This window comes from Chelmon rostratus, chromosome 12 (genome assembly GCF_017976325.1).
Source record: "Chelmon rostratus isolate fCheRos1 chromosome 12, fCheRos1.pri, whole genome shotgun sequence".
NCBI lineage: Eukaryota > Metazoa > Chordata > Actinopteri > Chaetodontiformes > Chaetodontidae > Chelmon > Chelmon rostratus.
The window spans coordinates 22960079-22979926 of NC_055669.1; the positions used below are offsets into that span (position 1 = coordinate 22960079).

Consider the following 19848-nt stretch of genomic DNA (forward strand, 5'->3'; position numbering starts at 1 on the left):
TGCTTATGTTTCCAGTAGACTGAGAGTATTTCATTATGTTTTAGTTTATTTGATGCGTTGCAGGATTGTTGAAATCCTGTATTTGATGTGGCTTTAAGTTGTGCAACACAGCTGTGTTTACTTTGATATGCACAGTAATTCATTTTGTTTATTTTAAGCTCAGTGTTGAGCATAGACTCAGTGGTTATATGTGAGTCTGAGGCAGAAATAATTATGGCGGCACATGATTACCAAGTCCTCATTGTGTCTGTGTGTTTTCAGTCTTTTCCAGGTAACAGTAATGCAGACAGTGTGGTTCAGTACAAACTGCAGCAGCCGGCGATCCATCGCTTCCTCCGCCTCATTCCTCTGGACTGGAACCCCAGCGGGAGGATCGGACTCCGGCTGGAGACCTACGGATGTCCTTACAGTAAGTCTTATCCTCTTCGGAGGACTGACTGGACTCTCTAGCTGAAAAGGCTGCAGACACTGGTGGCACTGGTTTCATCTAAACGACCTGCTGAGTTTGTTTACGTCCTCCAGGGAAATTTAGTTCACATGGAAGATTTAAAATGCAAGAACATGACAAACACCTACAAGTGTGGCGAGAATCGACATCTCACCAGTAAATCACACATTTAATTTGTTTCAGAGGAATAGAAACACTCATTGCACATCATGCCAGTTTTTTTTGTGGTTACCCACGGAAACAAAGAACAACAAACGCTCCCTGGCAGCCTTCTCTTGGAAGTATTTCTATATTTCACAATTGACTTACACTCTCATCCTTGTTAGTAACAGTGAAAACAACATGTATCACACAAAGCATATTGTGTTTCCTTTGTTCCTCTTTAATTTCTCAGATCACACAACACATCGTCAGTATCGTCCCTGGCATCGACACAGTGAACTAAAAAAAACATCACATTGTTTTTCTCCCCATAACAACATACAGTATCTGTTCATTCTGTGTTTTTAAAGTTGCACTGCAGAATAACTGATGATGACAGACTGCTCTTCTTACCACCACCTTAAAAATGAGCATGACTTTACACACATGACGTCTGCACTGCACTCTTCCTCTTTATGACTCAGTTGAAGAAGCAGGTGTCTGTAATATTTTGTGCTCTCAGCATCTATTCCCTGTGGCGTCTTTGCCCTGATTTCTGCCCTCACGGCTCTTTGTTCGCTATATCGTCCCCCATAAAAACACAACATACTCATGAATATCAGAGACACCTCCATGTTGGCATACGTGCTCAAATACATTTATCAAACAGTAAATATTAATGTGAAAACATGATTTCCATGTGGACTGTCTCTGTGTTTTGGGGTTCTTTCCACAGTGTCTGTATTACGTATTACGAATAAGAGTCTACAGCCATGATGAATGCTAATGTTAGGACACTAAGATACTCACTATGACAGTGCTAACATGCTGGTGTTAAGACATCCTCGCCATCTTTGTTTCATGTGTTAGCATGCTAACACTTGCTAATTAGTACTAAGGTACAGCTGAGGCTGATGGGAATGCCTTTACTTGCGCAGGTATTTTGATCATAAACCTTTAGTGTTGAACACTTTTTAATTCTGACCTGATGATGCCGCTAGAAGACGAGATCACCAGAGTTATTACCGTACATCCTGATGAAGACATTAAATTACACTCCAAATCATTGCGAGGACATGTCGCTCAAAACGAATGAATGTCATCTCCATGGTGCCACGAGAGGAAATATGAAGGGATTACTTTGGCTTCATCCTCTGGAGACTTTGAATTAGTGTTGTGACGTTCACGAACGAACTGGTTCTTTTGAACGGCTCGTTAACATGAACGATGGGAACCGAGTCGCACCTGGGAACCGTTGTTTTTTTCTCGAGTTACATGGGGAGGAGCGCTACCCAGCTGCGCGGTGCTTATTAGATATGCAAATAGCATCACACCACCACCTTGTGCACGCTGCCTTCACGTGAGTGCGCCAGTAACAAAAAAAAGCAAAGCACTGTCAAAGCAGAGTGATGTGGCGCCACCCTGTGGAATATTTACAATTAATCCAGATCAGACTTTAAAATCTAATCCACACATGTCAAATAACGTTATAATCAATATTTCAGAATAAATTAAACTCATATTGGTGGGATATCTAAATTCATTCCTCCCAGTGGTTATAAAGATAAAACGAGTTAAGGCCAGACTGCCTTCTTAAAACTTAATAAATATAAAAATGAGCCAAATGAACCAGTTTTTTGAACGGCTCTTTGAAAGGAATTTCTCACCAAGATCCGGCTCCCCTCAAAGAGCCATAAATCTCTACTTTGAATGAAATTTCATGCCAGCTGATTGAAAATATGATTGTTGGAGCAGAAACACGATAAGTGTCTCACAAGACAATTCCCATTTAGCTTCGAACTATCCTGGAGCTGCACTCAAAGTGTCTCGTTGCTTGTTGGGGTTTTTTTTGTGTTGTTGTTGAGTCGCTCTTTCATTTGCACAGCGATTGCCACTTTTACATCACCTCTTTGTCCAGTTTATGTTCTCACATCTTGTGCTGGAGTCCAGACTGTTCTCTCATCAGTTATTTAGTGAACAAATGATTTTCTTTTACTGATACTTTTTTTTGGTAGTTTAATCCACACCGGGTCTGCAGCTCTTGCACAAGTTCACTGCCCTCGATCTGTGCCGCACATGCAGCCTGCACACCGAAGAACAAATGAAACTGCCTCTGGGCTTCTGGGTTCATCAGATCTGTTCGTGTCCTAGAGTCAGACAGTGGACTCAGTGCTTGTTCGCCTGCCTGTGGAGTTTGGCGAGAGCTGCTGCTACAGTTTGGTTGATAGTTAGACAACTTTTCGTCCCTAAATACTACTATTACTAAATACTTTTATCATCTTAAGGTCATTTCACGCTACTGTCACGATACAACACACATATGATTTGTGCTGATTTATTGTAAAATAATATACACGTAGCATCAATGTAATTATCATCGAGTTCATTAAAACACTTGTTGATTCATAAATGATCAGCTTTATGTAGCCTACAGCTTGATATTTTGGGATGTTAATGAAGCATATTGCTTTACTTCCACTCGATAAATGCAGCCTAATTCTCAAAAGCTCAAAATACTCTATATATTTATAATTCCAGACCCAGGTGCACAGAGGAAGCATAACGCTCGAAGCTCCTGAGACTAATTCACTGTATTAGTTCACCAAGTGGAAATATTATTTATGATAAAACCATTTGTGTCCCTTAAAACTGTGTTTGCTGCTGTCCCCTCTGGAAGAAGATGGATTATGAGAAACACTTAAAAGATGGATTTTGATAAATGGCCTGTAGCGGTTTGGAAATATTCTCAAGTTATTTAAGGACACGGCAGGAACATTTGTGTGATATGTTTATCAGCCGATGTGACGGATGGCTTAGCAGACCCTCAGTTTTCCTGGTGGTAAACTAATGTAGCATGCACAGCAGAATCCTCCTCGGGAAAACAAATGCAATAAACTGAAGGGAGATGAAATACGGCTGTTAGCAGCAAACAGTTTACCACAGTGTGAAAAATGCACTGTGGATATTAGTGTGTCATTGAGGCAGCACAACAGGACATTTCGTAACACGTGTTGGCAGATATCATCGCCGACGAATATGACCAAAAGGAGAACAATGAGGGTTTAGTGAACAGTCACAGTTAATCAATCAAACCTATAAACACTAATGAAAACTCAACATCTGTGATACAAACTGAACAAACACCACAGGACACAACGCCACTGCTGTCAGTCACAGCATGCACATGTTCTCCCGATCTATTGCAAGACTAAGATTCAATCAAAAAGTGTTAGTGACAGTAGAAAATACGGAGTCCTGAAAGGGACACGAAGGAAACGGGACATAAGGGTGGGAACTTCTGTGAAAATAATTTTGTTCAGATTTTACTGTTTTACTGTTACTGTGATATGTTTGGCTGATTCTGACAGCCTGTTTTTTTTTTCTTAGAGAACTAAAGATTAAATGATAGTATGTGTAGGTCATGAAGAGTATTTTATTTATATTTTGTGCAGTTTTTGTGCCACATTTAAGTTTTCTGTAGAAATAGAGCTTTTATTCTGAAGGATTTGAGCCTGAATTCCTATTGTTGCTTCTTTAAGTAAAACATTTCTCTGGATAATGCAGAAGTTTTATGAGAGGACACAAAACTTGATTTCCCGTCTTACCATCTAAAATATTTCCTTCAGGGGTGCAGTCACAGTTCAAGCATCTATGATTAATAGTTTTATATTCATGACTGCTTGGATGTGTCCTCAGAGCTTGAGAGTGTTTCAACATCTTTCGGCTCAATTTTGTGGTTTTCTGACACAAACTTTGTTGTTCTGGTTTAGTCTGACAACTCACATCAGCATCATTTCAGGTTAACTCCCTGTACACTACCTCGGCGCTAAGCAGCAGACACACACAGTTAGCATCTAGCCGGTTAATGTAAAGAGCCAGATTTTTCGCACGGGAGTTGGTGGAGACCAAAACTGAGCTAAAAGGAGAGTGAATATTGGACTCCATCTGGTCAGTTGACTCCAAATGATAATGTTAACTCAGTGTCTGCTGTATGTGCAAATAGGTAACTGTTTACTAAGAGGTTCACCATATCAGCCCAAGTTATGACCCATAAACAGGCACCAGTCTATTCTCAGGATACTTATCGGGATAATTACAATCAGGCAAAACATAACATTCTCGGACCAATTGTAATCTATGCCTAATTTAAATAGTGTGATACTATATAGAGTAGTAGAGTAGGCTTTAAGTCATGTTTTCAGCTCTGCACACTGAGGATGACTCAGTGTTCCGGAGCTTCATCCTGCTGCTCTGTAATCAGCAGGAAATATACTGTACAATCCAATAAGAGCATTACTGCAAGCGAAGTGGTTGTGCGATTGTGTGCGAGTCCCTGCGTTAAGGAGTCAAAGGCTTGCCAAGTTCATTAAAAAAACGTTCAGTCAGAGAAATTAGTTGTACGGCTGAAAAGGAAATTGATGCTGAACTCAGCTGCTGCTCTTTTTAAACAGTTCAGTATTTGCAGCCCATTCTCCGCAGCTCACACACCCCACACTCAGCACACGCCGCTCACCTAACCCCACACTCTGCCCCCATCCCCAGCAAACGTTTAAGTTTATTTACTTTATTGATCCCAAGACTGGGAAATTATTCTCTGCTTTTAACCCATCACTGGGGAAACACACACACATGCAACATGCATCATGCAGTGGGGGGTTAAGTGCCTTGCTCAAGGGCACATCAGCTGGCTAATCATCGAACCGGTGATCTTCCGACCACAAGCCGCTTCTCCAACCTCTAGGCCACGGCTGCCCCAAAATGTAGTTCCCATACCGGGAGTTGAACCTGGGCCACCTGGGTGAAAACCAAGAATCCTAACTGCTAGACCATATGGGAGTGACACACTGATGTGACATTTATTGATTAAGACTGATAAACCAAATACAGATTCAGTCCTCGCTGTCCGTCATGGCCCCCAGCTGCGACCACAAAGTCACAGCAACAGGCAGGATTTCTGTCCGGATGTCCAGGACGTTTAAACCTCAGTTATATTCAAGAAACACACTCACAGCCGACTTCCACTCTGACGCAGGATTATCTGTTGTGGTCTTGAATACTATAAAAAATAGTACAAATTAAAACACAGATTGTTACCTGATCGAGGAAAACATGATCTCAGCGTTGTGTATGATGTATATTTGACTGCTGCATCTCTGCTTCGTCTTCCAGCCTCTGATGTTGTGAGTCTGGACGGCAGCAGCAGTCTGGTGTACAGGTTGAGTCCTGGACTGAGGCGGACGTCCGGAGACGTCGTCTCCCTGAAGTTTAAAACCCTGAGGAATTCTGGGACGCTGCTGCACGCAGAGGGAGAGGGAGGACTCAGCCTCAGTCTGGAGCTGGAGAGAGGAAAGCTACAGCTGCTGCTCAGACAAGGTACAACACACCAGATCCACGTACATACTCATCCTCACTGACAGCCTCTCATGCATACCGATACTGAAAGATCTACCGTTACCTGCACAGGAAAGGGGAGTTGTACCTGAACCCTCTCTACCAACGTAACATTTATTCAGACGAAAACACTTTTTAAAAGTAAAATAAGGAGACAACAACAGGGTTCTCAAACATGGCAAAGTTCTAGAAGAGGAAAAACATTTAATAATGCTTAAATTGAAGTTCTTGAAGACTGCAAAGGTTTTTCGTCATCAAAATATAAAATAAAGGGAAACATGGTAGAGAAGGTTATATTAATTTAGTCGGTCATGGGAAAATAGCTATAATGTTAAAAAATGCCTGTATCACAATGAAAGGAACAGATTGAGAACATGTTGGATGAGTGAGTGCTCTGGAGTACTTTAAAAACAAAAGTTTGGCAGGTTCTATGAACGCCCAATGAACACGACATCTCCATCTGAATCACCCAGCAGGTATTTACTGTTTAATATTTAATATTTACACAACTTCTGTCTGATTTCCAGTAAAAAAAACCCTTCCAACTGAAACAATTTGATCAGCAAAGAGACATTTTGTTCTTTGTGGAGGACTTTACGGTTGAATTGGTGCGGAACATCTGTATAAGGTGGAGGACAATGTAATCCACTCTGAAATGACTTTAGATTGGTTCGCCTGATTGGTTTAAATCTTGGCTCACGCTCCGCTGCTGCGTCTCTGTCTCGTTACAGCCATGATGGATGGTTCCCGTTCACTGTGGCACGTGTTAGGGCCGCACTCTGCAAGACGTGATGCATGGCTTACAGTACAGAGCTGTGTGTGTGTGTGTGTGTGTGTGTGTGTGTGTCTGTGTGTGTGTGTGTGTGTACGGGGTTAAACCAGAGGTTGTCAGGCTGCCATGCTGAATCATCACCATATGGCTCACCTCTCATCAGGAGCCCCATCTGGCTGCTGAAATACTTCATCCATCCATCCATCTTTATCTTTCTTTCTGTCCACCTCGCTGATACATATTTCTCACAAATGTTCCTCATTCCCACAATCTCGTCTTCCCTCGTCCATTCATCTCTCACACATCTCTCCATCTTTTATCCATCCGCGGCCCACTACCCTCCATCACTTCGCCTCAAGAATAGATGATAGCACAACTATGTTCCCTTAAACCCTGAGTGCAGGTGAAACCTTTACAGGCGACCAAGTCATCTTACAAACATCTGCGTCACCTTGAAGAGCTGTCGACAGACTGTGACACCTTCAAGAAAAGCAGCTTCACCCGTAACACATAAATCGCCTGAGATTTAAGTGGAGACTGGACCCCCTCAAACAGACTGGGTGTCATCTCACAGCACAGTTCAAACTTAGAGACTGTCACTGTTCAGAGAGAGACTGCAGCTCAGTGAGAGGATATTAAAGGCATCCATTGAAATGGTAGAAAAAAAAAGCCTCTCTTCTTCTTCTCTTCATCAGTTTCTCTTCTTAGATTTCTGCATTTCTGGCGCCCCCCTCTACTCTGTGTGCATTCCATCACCCTTTACTTCTGTGTTCCCCCCTTTCTGTTATAATTACTGCTGTTTTTCTGGCTTCTTCTCCACATTGTTCTGTTTTTTGCACATCAGAAGAGGCCTTTAGCCTTTTTCAGCTGTACACTCTCCATCTTTACGCTTTTCTCTCTTTCGATCTCTCTGTCCTGTCTGACACTCACACACCCTTTTGATATTCCTTATCAGCCATCTTTTCTGTTTTCCTCTTGTTATGTATCTCACTTTTACACATGCCAACACAACTTTTTCTTTCTTCTTCTTCTTTTAAAAAGTGACTATAAGCCGTTTTCAGGTAGTGTCCAAATTTATGTCTCTTGTTTTCTATTTTATCTCTACACGACTTCCTGTTTTTGCACTAGTTTTATAGGTTGCAAACTGTGTAATTCTGGTCATCTGCTGAGCTCATGCATGGTCCACTCTGCACTGCTAACAGTAACACAGGTCTGACCCCCCCCCCCCAGCAGATCCAGTTCACTTTATGAGGCAACAGTGAGTAACAGCCCTGCACTGAAACAGCAACTCTGTCCTGGATAACAGAGCAAACAAAACACTAATAGTTAGAAGCCTTTTTCTTCAGGCACTGCGAAGCTTCAGTTCTGTTTATCATTTAATACAAACTGCCATCTGAGTGTCAGTGACTTGCACTGTGGTCATGACTCCCGCTCTCCGTATGAAAGCTTTTTCTTTCCCTACATGTGCAGTATTTATGCCGCATGTTGTATCTCGCTGTGGTTTTCGTCACCATGACTTTGAAAGTGACGTGCTTCGGTTTAACATATTTCGGTGTATGTAATGACACAATACGGTAATTGTTCAGTAAATTCAGTTCAGAAATGGCTTGAAATAACACTTTACTACATTTGGTTAATTTCTTCTTTTGTTGGGTTGGTTGGGATGCCTCCTGTTCTATATTTACAGTCTCACTCTCATCCTCCATGTTTTCTTATCACACTCTTCTTCTGCATCAGCAGTAGGCAAACCAGCTTGAAGCTGCATTACCGCCATCAACTGTCGCTCTAAAGTCACATGGGAGCGTGGTAAGCAGTCCTGCTGCCCAAATCATGTGACCTTGCCAGACTGCTGGATTTGTAATGCGAGTATCCAGTCCTGATTTGCTACACCGCCCCGAAATATATATCAGAGGCACTCCGGGAAAGCTCCCACGGTGGAAACAGTATTGCCAAACCTCTACCGGTGGACATATTTCTAACGTCACACAGCATATACCATCATATCGCCCTACTGTAGGTTTAGGGTTAGGGATAGAGGTGACAGTCATTCATCAAGTAGTCATATTACAGTTTTTGTAAGCATTGCAGCTGAAGCTTCATACTGATCAAGATATTAGAAGGAAACTAAGGCCGCTTCTACTCAGATCATACTATGTGTTTATATTACTAAAATTTGAACTCAACCACCAGCGCCGAATCACTTTGCTGCTTTGCGTTATTAAAAAAAAAACCTGTCAGGAAGTCCTGCAGCACATATCACACGACCCCACCACAATAAAAGCACAGTTCAAGTAATTCAAAGTACCAGTTTGAATGACTGATTCTTGGTGTCTGATGCAGATTGGGACTTCCTTGTGACATTTTTTGGCTTTTTAATTGGACAGTAAGCACAGACAACATAGGGAGATATGCTGGAATTAACACTTGCATGTGATGTTTGCCATGTCAGTATCTCCCTACGTTCCCTGTCTTTTCATTACCTTTATCAGGTACAGAATGACTCTGTTTGATCATGTCTTACGTGTTTGACACAAATGGGACGTCATCATTCTGTCAACGTGTTTGTACAGGTGAGCTTGTGAGGTAAAAAGCAAAAGAAGATGATGTTATCTTCACCATTTATTTGCTTCACATGCTTTACTCGGTGGAAGAAATGAATAAGAAAATTCCTGAGGCAGCAAAAATCCTTCAGACAAACTTCTCACCCTGCACCTCCAGTTGTGGATCATTACCGAGCTCCTGATTTGGGCTGATTATGTGACAGACCTTGTGTTTTATATGAGTGAATCGCCGAAATAATTATATCAGCCTGTTTTCTGATAAGAGCTGTCAGTGTTTTCCTCCATAATCAGATTTTGAGCAGTCGTAATAGAACAGCAGACAAGATGAAAAGAGGTGATACTGTCTTGAGGACACGTGTAGAATGATAAAGCAACACAGGCGCGGACTATGATGCTGAGACGAGCACATCCAGCCTCATCCTCCTCGACATGAGGGAAAATACTGCTGTTGTTTGCAGCTTAAGCTGGTTTTCAGACTTTATCCGAAGCTTTTCTTTGGTTGCATCAACTGCCTGCCTGAAAAACCACACCTATCACAGTGTGTGTCTGTAGGCCACGATACAACTCCAGTGGAAGTCTGTTGTCCTGCTCATGGGCATGTGAGCTATAGTTCAAATTAAATCAAGTTTTATACATAAAAAACAGGTCCATCTGAAAAAAGCCTCTGGGACCAAAGGGGTTTTGTTTGTTTGTATGTTTGTATAACCATCGCTTAGCTAAATGACAAACTAATACAAGCGCTGACTACAACAGAGCACATCCTCTCATGCTGTTACTATAGTTACTATCACTGGCTGGCTACTTAGCACGAGTCCTACGATAAAAATGACCCATTAAAATCCGAAAGGACGCATTAAAACTCACCATTGACTGGGGACACACCCTGTTTTTTCCCTCTAATGCTACACTATCAACTACAGACCTGTGTTGAAATCGGCAGGAGGAGAGCTAGTTAGCTGTTAGCAGCTAGTGGGCAGCAACCCTGTGGCGTGTTTGGCTAATAGAGCCAACAGAGCTTATAGCTAGCAGAGCTAATAGAGCTAGCAAAGCTGATACAGCCGCAGAGCTAACAGCTAATGAAGCTAAGAGCTTACAGCTAGCAGAGCTAATCGAGCTAACAAAGCTGATACAGCCAACAGAGCTAACAGCTAACGAAGCTAAGAGCTTACAGCTAGCAGAGCTAATAGAGCTAACGAAGCTGATACAGCCAACGGAGCTAACAGCTAACAAAGCTAAGAGCTTACAGCTAGCAGAGCTAATAGAGCTAGCAAAGCTAATACAGGCAGTGGAGCTAACAACTAATAGAGCTAAGAGCTTAGCACTAAAGGAGCTAAGAGCTTTCCGCTAACAGAGCTAATACACTACAGCAATGCAGTAGATGAGTTCGCTTGAGGCAGATGTCATGTTGAAGTAGGCCAAGTACGGTTTGTTCTGCTCTTCTGTATTTCTATCTCATATTTCACAAGAAACTTGCCGCTGTTTGTGAAATGTCAACTTTCTAAGTTGTCCAGATCCAGTTCTTGAGCGCACTGTACTTGTGGTGAGAAATAAGCCATGCTCTGTTTTATATCTGTAACACCTCGTGTAATTAGCTGTCCACAAGTCCAGAGTGGTTTTCAAAAGGCAGCGAGTCAAGTCATGATGACGATGCTTCCCATAGTTTCCTGATTAGTCCTTATGAGATGTCACCTAGCATTGTGAGGCTAGAGTTAAGGCATTTATGACTTTAATTGGCCCATTTTGTCACAAAAGAATTTCAACAGCATGATCAAATCTGTGGTGCATCTGTCACCTGTCTGAACCATCAGAGATAATTAACAAAAAAAAAAACAGGCAACAGTGACAGCTAATTAGAGCAGAGATTCAACATAAATGTCTGGGGAAGTGGATATATTTTACAGTTCAAAATTATAATATTATTGGTTTTTAAATGTTTGTCCGCTAACGACACATCAATTGAAATTAAATTTGATTTGGTCCTAATTAAAAGCTAAATAGCCATAATTGATCTGAAGAGTGAATATAAAATTAAAGGAGGTGATAGTTTTGAAAGCTAAATATGTCAGAAATTGACCAAGTGCTCTGGAGCGGTAAAATTCAAAGTAAACTGACTTTTACAAAAGGTATGTATATTATATAGGTAGATCATATATATTAAAAAAAAATCAATGATACTAAAAAACTGAGTTAGTTATTGAAATCCCAAACATGTCAGTTAGTCAGTTACTCGTAGAAAGCCTGAGAGATGTAGAATAAAGGCACAAAAACACAAATCTGATCATCTCATTAACTAACTAACTAGTTATCTAACGAGGGTCAGTAATAATGAAAGTGTCTGAAATCCCTTTGACTCTCTCTGATGCTGCTCAACTGAAAGTGTTTCCTCCCTGTCTGGCTGTGATTCTGTTGCCAAAAAGAAATTAAACTACGAAGGAAACAGAGACAGAAGGATAGAGATGTTTCTGTTAATATCAGTATGGACGGTTTTTCTATTTGTTTGCCCTCTGATCGCTCATATTGATTCCTGTTTTCTCTCTCCAGTCATTCACACAGAAATCAAATCATCCATCCTGTGAAACACTCCGTCATAAAGGCCTTCCTCTCTTCTCTACCTCCTACTGAAAAATAATTGCTCCATTAATCAATGACATTAAGTACGTCTGATTTGTTTTTAAGTCTTGTCAAGATGCCTCTCATATTGATTTCTCTGTCTCTTTCCACTCATCCAGACTATAATCAAATAACTCCTCACAATGACTGTGGACAGGACAGACTTCCGAACACATCTTAACTTTCTCCCTCAAACAAAGTTGTTCTTCTCATCCAAGCTGTAATCAAATACATCATCTCACAAAATGAGCCGAATCAAAAATACATTTGTCCATCATCCTCCAAACTGTCTCTGTTTCTCTCTCTGAAGTTGGACTTGTCTCTCCCTAAAGAACACCTAATACATTTTTAATGGCCGACTGTATTCAGCTCTTTCTGCGGCTCCCTCTCTCAGCAGAAATACAAACTTTCTCTCCCAGTACTTTGGGGGGATGGATCCACTTATTTGGACCGGCTGGCGCTCATCTATCATTAATGATGTCTGGCTTTGTTTCCTCTGCACTTTTTCAAGTTCGGCATTATCACATATTTGGCTTCGGTTGTCAGTGCAAATATGCAGATATCCTGTAGTCCCTAATGAGATGAGCGAGGCTGACCTCGGCGTGCTCCTCTCTGTGGGATGCCGAGGAAAGTGAGATACTTCGACAGAATACGGAGGCTGGCGTGTTGTGGCTGTCAGTGGGCTCGCGTTCCCTCGACACCGGGTCAGATCGTCAGAGGGAGGCGGACTTCCGGGTCAGATAATGAGAAGCAGACTAACAGCTCGGATAACAAACGACAGTCTCGTTTCATGCATAAGGTTGTTTTTCTTCTTATTTAACGTGGATTTCAGACTTTGTAAATGAAACATTGTTGCGACGTGTTGATTAAAAGACTTTCTCTATAATTTCCATTTCTCACTCTGTGATTTGTCTTCAATTATGGTCTATTTGTCTCTGTCTGCTTTATTCTCTCCCTCCGCCCCCTCATCTTCTTCCTTTTGCTTGACATCCTCCCTCCTCCTCACTTCTTCATCCTCCCCTGTTCCTGCCTCTTCTTCACTCCTTGTTCCTTTCCTTACCTACTTCTTGTCACTCTTTCCTGGTCTTCCTCCTTCCTCTTATCTTCCTCTATACTATTTTCTCCCCTTTTTTTCTATTACTCACTCTTTCACTCCCGCCTTCATCACCTCATTATTCTCACGTCCCTCTTCTGCCTAATATTCATCCTCCCTCTTCCTCATCGCCCCCCTAATTTTTCGTGACCCTCCTTCCTTCATTCCTTGTCTTTTCACATATTTACTCCTTCTTCTTCTCCTCTTCGTCATCTCTTCCAGACAGGACTTCATCCTCTGAACCCCGGCGTCTCGCTTCTCTCGGCAGCCTGTTAGACGATCAGCATTGGCACCATTTGGCGGTGGAGCGACGCAGCTCTCACCTCAACCTCACCGTGGACAAACACACGGAGAGGGTTCAGATCCCTGCAGAGTTCAGCCGCTGGGACATCGAACAGGTGGGACGAAACACAGGACCACGCCTCTGTTAACACACTGTGAATGCAAACACGTATGCATGTATGTTAAAATACAAAAATTTTGCCATATTGATTTTTATTTTGTGTGTTTCTGCCCCCATACAGCTGAGTGTAGGGGGGGTCCAGGACCTCAGCTCTCCGGACACAAAGAGGGGCTTTCATGGCTGCCTGGAAAACCTGCTGTACAATGGCCTCAACCTGATAGAATTGGCTAAGCACAATGACCACCAGGTCACTGTGGTGGTACGTACATCTTACCATGAACACCCAGTTCATTACCAGTGCTGGTGAACAGCTAAACATTACCAGTACTACCCCACTAACTTTGTCCTGTCAGACTGAAGAGAGCAGGCTGTCGTAAATGTTAATATGTAAATGATAGTTAAACAAGTGGTGACTGCTAGCACACATTAGTGCTAACTCCTCTCCTTTTTACAGAAGCTGTACTTAAAGTTGTTGACTTTTTTTTTTTTTAAATGAAATTACTACATGTAATGTGAAAAGTCTTACTTGAATAGACAAAGTCCCAAAGATTTTTTAGCCAACTCTGCAGCTCTGTTTTAGCCTCTTTTGGCATTGTTTTGGCTTTATGGACCATACTTGCTCCCAGACACCTGTGTTTAGCAGAAAAGCTTTGATAAACAAATTTTACACTGTCAAGTCTTGGTTTGGAAGAAGGTCCCTGTGCTTATCCTGACTTGAAAGGCTTTGACTGCAGCTCAGAGATGACTGGATCCACTCAAATGATGACACATTTTTCCTTTTCTTTATCCATGTCATTAGCAGGCACTTAGGTGAAAACCTGTAAAGTCCAGCATTACACAACTTTCCCAGTATTTTGTTGCCCCTGTCTCAACTTTTTGAAACGTGTTGCTGGCAAATGCAGAATATATTTAAGAATATAAATGTACAAAAATCAGTTGAATATACTATCTTTGTACTGCTTTCAACTGAGGACATGGGTAATATTTATACAGCTTTAACTCAACTGAAAGCTGAAAGTGCACTGAGCCTTTTATACTAATGTATTGACCTTCGTTTAACATTTCAGGCATTTAGTTAGTCCACAAAAAATATGGGTGCAGCAGTCGCTGTCACCCAGCCTGGATATGTTGTAGCGCCCATATTTTACAACCATACCCACTTGAAATCATGGAATGAAGCCGTGATGAGTTACTGAGGGCAAAGTTACATAAACAGGTGACAATCTTTATTCACAAAGCATATCTGAAAGGCCATTTTCTTTCAGTTTCATTTGTCCAATTCACTGCTTTTTCCCAGCTTTACCCTTTCCTCCATTGTTGCTCTTATTTAAATTTCCCTGTGTGGTGAAAACTCGTTATCAGAACTTGCCACTGTTTTATTCTGACCTTGCTTATGTGCTTGTTGGGAATGACTGTCAAAACCTAAATGGCAAAAACCAACTGTGCACATACCCTCCATACCTATCCTTCAGATATACAACAGTATGGATCAATTAAAAGATATGCAATTAGCTGAAAAGGGTGGATATGCTGGAAATACTATCCTGCATATCTTTTGTGGAACCACACAGAGCTGTTTTCTTATTCCTCCAGTGTGATGATGACAGATCACGTAAATCATTTGGGGGAAGCAAAGGCTTTGATGTTCAGCTCCTCAGACTCGCTGGGCTCTGAGCTTTTATATCGGAGAGAGGATACGGCATCAATAGCTGGAGCTGCGCCACCTAAAATTAAATCTGCAGGCTAAATTTGGCCCTCCACAAACTTCTTTTTTGGCCCACCAAAAGCTGATTAAACATTCTGCTTGGTGTTATTTGTGACTTGCTCATTACAAGACGTGCTAACAAACACCACGAGGACCTACAAGGTAAGAGCCCACTGAGGCTTCTCCAACCAATCCTTCACACGCATAAATAACTACAGGTCAGGGTACACGGCATACGAGGTTGTGTGTGTATATATACAGGTGTGTTCATAGATGTTGACATGCTTAAAGCACCACTGGGAAATCAGCTACACGCTGTTGCTACTGCTAATGGGCTGCTAGCTGGTTAATGAAGCTGACGAGCGCTTAACGAGGACAGGAAGTGATGAGACGACAAACCAGATGATGGTTAGACTTGAGCGCTTACTTGTCTTTTTCATTAGGACCTTCAGATGTTTCTACAATGACGATAAGTGGGCCGAACTCAGCGGAGAGCCACTCTGACACATTTGTGATAAATGGTCTCCCATTACAGTAAAGGATCAGAGAGCAGAGAGGCAAAAATTATGGGTAAAAAGCTTCAGATATTCACATGCATGGCTGAGGATCTAATAGAGGCTCTGTAGCTCTCATGGTAACAAAGTTATAGTCCATTTTAATATAGAGACCACTTTTGGCCATTCTTAAAGGAATGATAACAAAATGAAGCAGAGCCTTCAGTGTGTGTGTGTGTGTGTGTGTGTGTGTGTGTGTGTGTGTGTGTGTGTTAGTGAATGGCTTTTGGGGGATTTTATAGCCCGGTTTCTACTTTATATGTTGCAGTGGTGCTGCATCCTCCACAATGTACTTCCATATATCACTTTAACAGCTCTACAAAGGGCTTTTAGATGTCATCTGTGTTTCCGGAGCGTTATAAAGATAGCAGACTGATATTCCCAGCAGAGAGCGGGGACTGTAATATATTACTGCTGCAGCCGTAGCAATGGACCTGGTGTCATTACCACTACTCAAAACAATGGACCACAACGGAAATGTCTATATAGTCCTGTTCGCATACATACCCACCCTCGTCCTCCAAGCTGGCTGTCATTGGTATTTTCAGTTTGCATTCATGGCTTTTATTCTCAAGGGGACTTGCTGATGAGATCACTGCGACAGAGGTCACATCGACACGCCCTCTGCAACTGATTAATATTCATGTTTTATGTTGTTTTATCTCTCTAGTAATCACTTTCTCTGTCCCGCCTCCTCCCTCTCCACTCTGCATGTTCCTCTCTCAGGGCAATGTGACCTTCTCTTGTGCTGAGCCAGTTTCCGTCGCCGTGACGTTCCCTGGCCCCCAGAGTTTCCTCCAGTTGCCGGGGGCGACGGCGTCCTCCCTGGGGGGCACGTCCGTGGGGTTCCAGTTCAGGACGTGGAACAAGGCGGGGCTTCTGCTCACCTTTGCCCTGCCTCGGGAAGGGGGTGTGGTCTGGCTGTACCTGAGTGAGGCCAGGCTGCGGCTGCAGATCCATAAAGCTGGCAGGGCGCTGCTGGAGCTCGGTGCAGGTCAAAACTAGCCACAAAATTAATTTCAATTAAGTACCTCTTGTTACCAATGCTCAAAAAGGAAGCCTGTATAGATAAACACCCTACTTATAACAATACAACCCCTGACCTCTAAGGAGACTTCCTAATCGATTTATGTCTAATGAGTCTAAAAATCTTTTGTAATCCTGTTTTAAAATGTCACATAATTGAAAGCACATTAGATTTAACTCTGAAATGTTTCTCCAGGTTCTGCTCTGAATGACGGTCAGTGGCATTCAGTGGAGCTGAACTCCAGATGGGGGCGCCTGACCGTCGCTGTCGACGAAGAAGAAGGAGGCGTTACTCATGCCAGCTTCTCCATCACGGCAGGAAGTCAACTCTTCTTTGGTGGTAAGAGTGAAACATGCAATTTCAAAGCGTGTTATCAAGCTGTAGAAGGTGCCAATCACCGAGCCGTTACTGTGCACTGAACTGAAAAGCAAGCAGGCAAATCTTTAACACGGTTATACAGACGGCGCCTCGGTAATATTCACTGGATATTAAGACTGAGGAGAGAATAAATTAGTATTCAAGAGTAGTTTTGTTAAACATAATTAAAGTTCTAGTTAAACTACATTTTGCAGCAGGTGTGTAGTAGTCGAGCAATATTATGTTTTGAATTTAATTTTTTATGCTTTTTAGGCATATTTACCTAAATGATTAATTTAGTTTCCCTCATTTATGGATGCCTCCGTTCCTGCTTTTTTATGTCTGGGTTTAAATTCATTCTCTTTTTCTTTTGATCCTGGTGTCCTGAAGGTCCAGACTGCCATAGTAAATGCAACCCACCTGAATATTTTATGTTATTTAAATTTTTAAATTACATTAAAACAATCTTTTTCTTTTGTATACAGAGAAGCTTCTGCCTTTTCTGACAGCACCTTTACAGGAAGCATCTAGACTGTTTCTGTGTCACTGTGGTTTTATATGAATGTGTCATATTTGCTGTGAAAGATGTGCTTTAATATTTGAAATTTGCTGACATTTTGATGTATTGTACAGTACAGCTGTGTGGTCAGTACTCACCTCTGCAGTTGTGTGTGCACTGAGCCAAATGTGTCTTGTGGGTGTTTTATAATGAAGGTTATAAGTCTGCTTTAGCTTGCCCTCTCTCTTTTCCTCCTACTCATTTCTGTCTTTGCTCTGTCCTTCTATCATTCTGCCCTCCCTTCCTTCCTCTCTCCTCACTCTCTTCCAGCTTTCTTTTCTCTTTGCTTCTCGCCTTCTCCTTCTGCTTCACGCTCCTCTGGCTTCCTCACTGCTCGTTTTCTTAAATCTCATATTCTTTCTCCTCTCTTTGCTCAGAAATCTTGCAGTCCAGGCATGTTCTTTAACTGCCTTCGGCTTTCTAACACCCCGCACATAAACACTCACACATCTGCGCATGTGCACACGCGCTATCTCCTTTCTCACATTAAACTGACTACTAAGGAAAAAAAATCATATTCATTTGATCAAGGCTTGGCCTATATTTGCATTATTCCAGCCACTTATTAAAATACACAACCCACCACAAATCACGACTCAGCTGTCTGTGTGGTAGAACATGTTCGCTCAGTATTACTCTTTAGCAGATCACAGTAAGTTTTAATATTTTTAATATAACACACGCTGCTTTCATGGCACTCTTTACTGTTTTTCTATTGGCTATAACTGCTGTCTTTACTTTCCCGTCCAGGTTGTCCAGCTGAAGAGGACAGTCAGGAATGTAAAAATCCCTTCAACATCTTTCAGGGCTGCATGCGTCTCCTCAGTCTGGAGAACCAGCCAGTCGACCTGATTAAGGTGCAGCAAAGACTGCTGGGAAATTACAGCCACCTGCAGATCGACATGTGCGGCATCCTTGACAGGTCAGAGCCACCAAAACCCAACTCGCTCTTTCATTGACCCGTTATTTTACCTTTTCTGCCATCGCTGGGACGCTGGTTGTGGAGCTGTGGAACATTGTTTTTCTGGTTTAGTGATTTTTTCCTCCCAACAGAGTTCAGTGTTTTGCAGCAGTTTTTGAGATATATTTATTGTTGATATCAAGGTGAAAACACAATAAAGAATAAAAACTCTGCTGCCTTCCAAACAGCCATCACTTAACCATAGAGCACTTTGGACGTATATTTAGTCTTTCACTTTTAGGATTTGTTGACAACTTTATTAGGCATACAGCTGTTTTGTCTTTGCTCTCTGTTTTACAGTAACATCACCTCTTTACATCCAGTTATAAACACTCTAGTCCCAGATGTGGGATTTGAACTGGTGATCTTCTGTATCACCTTGATGGCAACACCTCATTAAATGATTAAATGATTGGTTAATGTGTGGCTTAAAGGATAACTTTTGTTTTTTACAACCTGGACCTTATTTGTAGCATTAAATACGACCATTTACTCACCCAGACAACTTTGGTGGCATTTGGAGTCGTTTTGAAGAAATTAGCCCCAGAGGAGCGGCGCGTATATCTGTATAATGCGAGTACTCGGGGCATCCATGCGCAGCCTCTATATAACGCATAATCTGTGGCGAAACTCGTTCATATTCCAATATTTTGTTATGATATGCTGGTGCTATTCCCCTCTGAGCCCGTGGTGGCATTTTATCAACATCCGGCGTCTCTAGGCAACTACCTCTGACGTGGATGATGTCATTACCGAACGCCAGGCGCTGCGAGCAGAGGCTGCGCATGGATGCCCCGAGTACTCGCCGCTCCTCTCGGGCTAATTTCTTCAGAACGACTCCAAATGCCACCAATGTTGTCTGGGTGAGTAAATGGTCGTATTTAATGCTACGAATAAGGTCCAGGTTGTAAAAAACGAAAGTTATCCTTTAATGAGTGGTTAGCCACACATGTGGCTTTTGCACTTGAAACAGATATCCTAGCATCGAAGGGTTGAGAACCAAATTGTATCACCACAAAGAGTTCAGAGTTCAGAGCAAAGCTGCAGCTAAAAGAAGTTTCTTTGAACTCCAGACCAATAGCTGTTAGTCAGTTTTTTTTTTTTTTTTCTGAGCTGCCTCGATTGTTTTGTCAGCTTTATAAGAGACACAACTATTGTGGAAGTGAAATGTAATTTTTCTTGCCTTTGATTTTTCTTGGCAGGGTAATTTATTTGCGAGGTGAAGCGGTGTGGAGTTTTAGATCCAGGAACGAAACAAATACACAC

At 42.0% G+C, this 19848-nt stretch overlaps 1 protein-coding gene across 1 annotated transcript in view; it reads left to right on the top strand.

Moving 5' to 3' along the window:
- Positions 1–19848, top strand: part of LOC121614437 (contactin-associated protein-like 4) — a 113845-nt gene that overhangs the window by 54471 nt on the left and 39526 nt on the right. Inside the window, exons 6-12 of the mRNA XM_041948300.1 lie at positions 262–409; positions 5759–5962; positions 13239–13414; positions 13541–13678; positions 16405–16672; positions 16901–17044; positions 18372–18543. Coding sequence (XP_041804234.1) covers positions 262–409; positions 5759–5962; positions 13239–13414; positions 13541–13678; positions 16405–16672; positions 16901–17044; positions 18372–18543 — 1250 coding nt within the window. The remainder of the gene's footprint in view (positions 1–261; positions 410–5758; positions 5963–13238; positions 13415–13540; positions 13679–16404; positions 16673–16900; positions 17045–18371; positions 18544–19848) is intronic.